We start from the raw sequence: 4,544 nt of genomic DNA on the forward strand, positions 1-4,544 counted from the left end.
TTAGACACCAGAGTCCTCCTGGTGAACAGAATCCTCCTCAGCATAGGTCCTCCAGTTGGCGCAGGTGCTGTTGAGGGTATCCTCGTTGGTGATGGCCGCAATCTCAGTGGGACGCTCGATGAGCTGGAGCGCGAAGCCGAGGGAAGTGTGCCAGCCAATCTATGAACATAAATGTCAGTATATCGAGATAATGCGTCGAAGGGGTGAAACTCACGTGGCAGTGCATCAGCCAGACACCTGGGTTGTCGGTGTAGAATCCGATAACGAGGTATCCGGAACCGGGCAGCATGGCGACGTCGCGGCGGGGTGCGTTGACGGTCTGCAGCGCGACGGAGGAGTCGTAGGTGCCCGTGGCCTGGGCGAGGACCCAGAAGTCGTGGCCGTGGAGGTGGATGGGGTGGGCGAGGCCGATGGGGTTCTGGATGATGAAGTGCACCCAGACATTGGCCTGGTCGAGGTGGACGATGTTTTGCTGGGTGGAGAAGGTGTCGTTGCCTCCGAGGACCTGTTCGACGGCTGAGGTTTTCAAATGTTAGTCTCATGTTGCTGATATCGTTGCCACATTTGGGGAAGGGAAGCTTACTAGGGTAGTCCCAGTCGGAGAGGAAGGTGCTGTTGTTCAGAGTCCACTTGAACTGGCTGCTGACAGTCTGGAGACCAACAGTGAGGGTATCGTCGTAGGTCTGCTGGCCGGCCTCGAGAGCGACAACGGGCACGAGGTTGGACATGCTCTCGTCGAGGCAGTCATCCATGTATGTGTGCGCCTCGGAAGTGGGGTCGGCGGTGGAAGTAGAATCGTAGCGGACGATGCCCTTGATGTCGAGCGTGTTCTCGTTCTCACTGCAGGTGAGCTGGGGGATGGCGCGGAGCCAGTAGTCGCCGGAGCTCTCGGTGGCGCGGACTATAACGTCGTAGCGCTGGCCGATGCCGATGGAGACGGCAGTGGTGTTGTAAGGGTTCATGGGGACGAAGTCGGCCGAGATGACCTCCAGGGTGTGGTTATCAACCATGAACTTCCACATGGTGTCGATGGCGGCGTTGACGAGGCGCATGCGGTAAGACTTGCCGGCCTCGAAAGCTGTGGTGAAGCGGGAGCCAGCGCCATCGTACATGCCTGTGCCGTTGATGAGACCGGTCTGGGCGCGGGGCGGGCCGTTGCTGGCGGCTTCGCCGTAGAGCTCGTCGGTGGTGCGGTGGAACCAGTCGCTCAGGACGATTGTGCCGAGATCCTCATCGTAGGGGGCTGAAGCGGGACCGTGAACAATCATTCCGCCAAAGACACCGTTCCTGTTCGAGCTTGTTAGGTTCATGTCGAGAGATGTCATTGTGGAATATTGGTCTTACCAGGCCTGGAGAGCGAAGTGGCTGTGGTACCAGGACGTGCCATACTGGGAAGCGTGCCAGGTGTAAGTGATGGAGTCGCCAGGAGCAGTAGGGCATTGAGTGATGGAAGCAACACCGTCAGCCTCGTTGGTGTAGTTCTGGCGGATACCGTGGAAGTGAATGCTGGTGCCGTTGTTCTGAAGAGAGTTCTTGACGTGGACGACTGGAGTGGTGATGTTAGTAAACTCGAAAACTCCTCAAGCTCCTTGATATCAGAAACACTCACCAACAGTGTCACCCCAGTCGGCAATGATGGTAGGTCCAGGAACAGTTCCGTTGATGGAAAGAACCATGCGCTCGACGCCGTCAGGAGCCATGGTGGTGTTGGTGACCTCGAACCAGTACTCGCGAATGACGCCCGTGTTGGGAGCCTCCTCGTACCAGTTGGTCGTGAGATCGTGGGTGCCATCCCAGCAAGAAGGGTTGAGAGCAGAGTCAAAGACGCAGTCTTGACGCTTTTCGAGTGTGCTTGGGGCAACAGACGAAGGGGCGCCTGAGATCAAGGCAGGGAACAGGAGCGCGAAGCATCCCAAAAGTGAGCGTTTATACATGGCGAGAAGCGATGTACTACAGAACGAATGTAGATAAAATGATTGTAAAGTTTGAGAATCAACGAGTGATTGTCTGAGAAACTGCCTCAAAAACGAATGAAGGCAAGATGATGATGGAAGGAAGACCGAAGCTTGAAGAAGCGAGTGATGGTGGCTAAGATAACTTTTCCTCCAGAGACGGGCAGACTTGCCTCGTCTTATATAAATCGAACACGAGCTTTGTCGAGCCCATCACGAACAGACAGGCTGGACGAATAGAGGGTCTCTCTCGCCAAGTTTGACGCCGTCTTGGCTAGAACGAGATACCCCGATTGTGAATCAATGAATTCGCAATCCCAACTTGCAGCGTTCCCTTCGATGTTGCGCTCTGAGGGCCTAGTTCGGTGCCAGAGACCGACCACCCCTGACTCGAAGAGATGGCGTGCCCACATCCACATGGGAGGCACATCGCTCGTTCGACCAAGTAGGTTTGGTGAGATGTGAAGGAGGAGTGTCGTCGGTTACTCGGCCGCTCGGCCGTGACATCGACTCCGGTGGACGAACTCCATGCTTGGCTGGCAACTATCGAACATTGTGCCTATACGAGGAATCAGTACCCATGTCGAGAATCAACGTTGAGAGAAAAGGAGGGTCTGCTGTCAGTCACAAGGATCCATGCCGCGCTCACTTTCTCGCTTTCTGCTGCCGAAAACCATCGTCGGGTGTTGTTTCCCTTGTTCCGGTGGGCCACTTTGACGAACGCCCCCTCCCCTCCCCTGAGCCCAGTTCGATATGGATGTCCTACATGGATCATGTAAGCCTGCATATAGGCGCCATTCCGGTGAATGTGTGCGTTGAAATTTGCAGCTTTGTCAAAGGAGGCAGGGCAAAAGAGGTCTCCATATTCTTGGCCCGTCATGCCCTCGTCTGAAGTTCAGGCGGCTAAGCAAGTAAGACACCGGTGAGGGTGGGAACACGATGGAGATTCGTCGTTGATCGCCAAGTCCGTCCACATGCTTAGTCGATTCAGAATGAAGTTCGCCTACGACTCTCTCTCTGGCCAGCGTCTTCTTTCCCCATCGAAACAAGTGCTCGAAACTGGCTGACGCGTATCTGTAGCCCGTACAGGCTACAGCAGACAGGCAGGACTATCGAAACCGTGCTTGTGTGGCTGCATTAGCCCCGCGGGTACGGATACAGAGTGCCATCAGGCCCGAACCCCGTGCGCCGTTGTTTCTTCTGCAATGGATTACTCCGAACGAAGCGAACGAAACATGGAATGACATTGACGTCTTCCATGTCCGTGGGCTGTATTGTTCAACGGCGATCAGGACCGGAGAAATGTCCTTGAGATGAACCATGCCTAATTCGGCATCATGGTTTGACTAATAAGGATCCTCACCACTAAAAACCCTAGAGACCATGAGCCTCATCGTGCCCAAACTAGATGAAGGAGAAGGGGGATATTCTCATCTTGGCTGCCCAATAAGATAGGACCAAATGCCAAGCATTACGCTGGACATCCGTTGGCGGTTAGCGCAATAGGTTGGATGGAAACATTGACGGTGAGAAAGCTCTGATCGGGCCAGTAGTATGATAAGACGGGATATAGCAGAAGAGCGCAAAAATTGCTGTTGAACCGTTCAACGTCCGAATCTGTGGCGTTGCTCCGCTGCGTATGGGCGGACGAGCAGACGCGTCTTGGCAAGGGTATCCCATCCTTTAAGCCGCCGGGGCCCCATTGTGGCCGCGGTCAACGTCATCCAATGCAACGGCGTCAGAACGAAAACCGTTCGATATGGCATGGGCGCGTCAAAAAGGGACAAGGGAAGTAAAGTGTGGGGTGGGGGGTCAGTGTGATATGGAGAAGATTCAAGCCAACACGGCTAGTTTCCCAGTGGCCATGACAAAGACTTCTGAATGGAGTATACTGTGTACCCTAACAAGGTTGCAGCCTTGCTGGAACACACGGAGAAGGGAAATAATCGTAAAACAATAGAGATTCGGTGACCGATGTCGTTTGTAACTATGTTGAGCCTCTGACTCGGAAAAAGTAACGTCAAGCCTCCAACGGCGGTGGAAATTGTTTGATGTTTGCAGGTCCTACCGTCCTAGCTGCAGCTCGTCTGGTTCCCCCGCGCAAAGCTGTCTTTGAGACACGCTTGCTAGGAAGTCTCGGACTCAGTGCAACGGTAACGCCGCATGTTTTTGCCAGTCCCACGTGTGTTGAGTGGCGTTCACTGCGTTGAAAGCCCCCTATCGTGGGGTTAAGTGTCACTGACAGCGGCGGACGGACGTTGGCTGATCAGGGGAAACACGTCGTCAAGATTCGGGACGAAAGATGAGAAGAGAGACCCGAAAGTTGACGAAGTGCGAACATGGGACGGCAAGACCAAGACCTGGTTCCGAATGTAGGATCACCCGCAGGATCTCGATTATCGATGACGAGGGAGGGGCTGTTGCGAACCACGGAATACGTGAAATCAGCCATCAAGCAGCTTCCACGGCTGGAATGGCAGCTCAGAACCGAGAGCGAGCGCTTCTCTTGTGCCGGATCAGCACAACTCTTTTCCTCTTGGTAATTAGACTCTGAATTCAATCTCGTTATCATCTTGCAAGCGCGCAAAGTAT

The 4,544-nt window shown here is 54.4% G+C and overlaps 1 protein-coding gene across 1 annotated transcript; it reads right to left on the reverse strand.

Moving 5' to 3' along the window:
* N0V96_005250 (uncharacterized protein) lies at positions 1–1,934 on the reverse strand (the record flags this gene model as incomplete). Its single annotated transcript, XM_053197595.1, has 5 exons — positions 1–159; positions 215–516; positions 584–1,287; positions 1,345–1,546; positions 1,610–1,934. 5 exons carry the CDS (start codon positions 1,932–1,934, stop codon positions 1–3), a joined length of 1,692 nt encoding a protein of 563 aa, XP_053044966.1.
* Between the last annotated feature and the right edge of the window lie 2,610 nt (positions 1,935–4,544).

This window comes from Colletotrichum fioriniae, assembly GCF_027942845.1.
Source record: "Colletotrichum fioriniae strain IMI 355084 chromosome Unknown scaffold_5, whole genome shotgun sequence".
NCBI classification, from domain to species: domain Eukaryota; kingdom Fungi; phylum Ascomycota; class Sordariomycetes; order Glomerellales; family Glomerellaceae; genus Colletotrichum; species Colletotrichum fioriniae.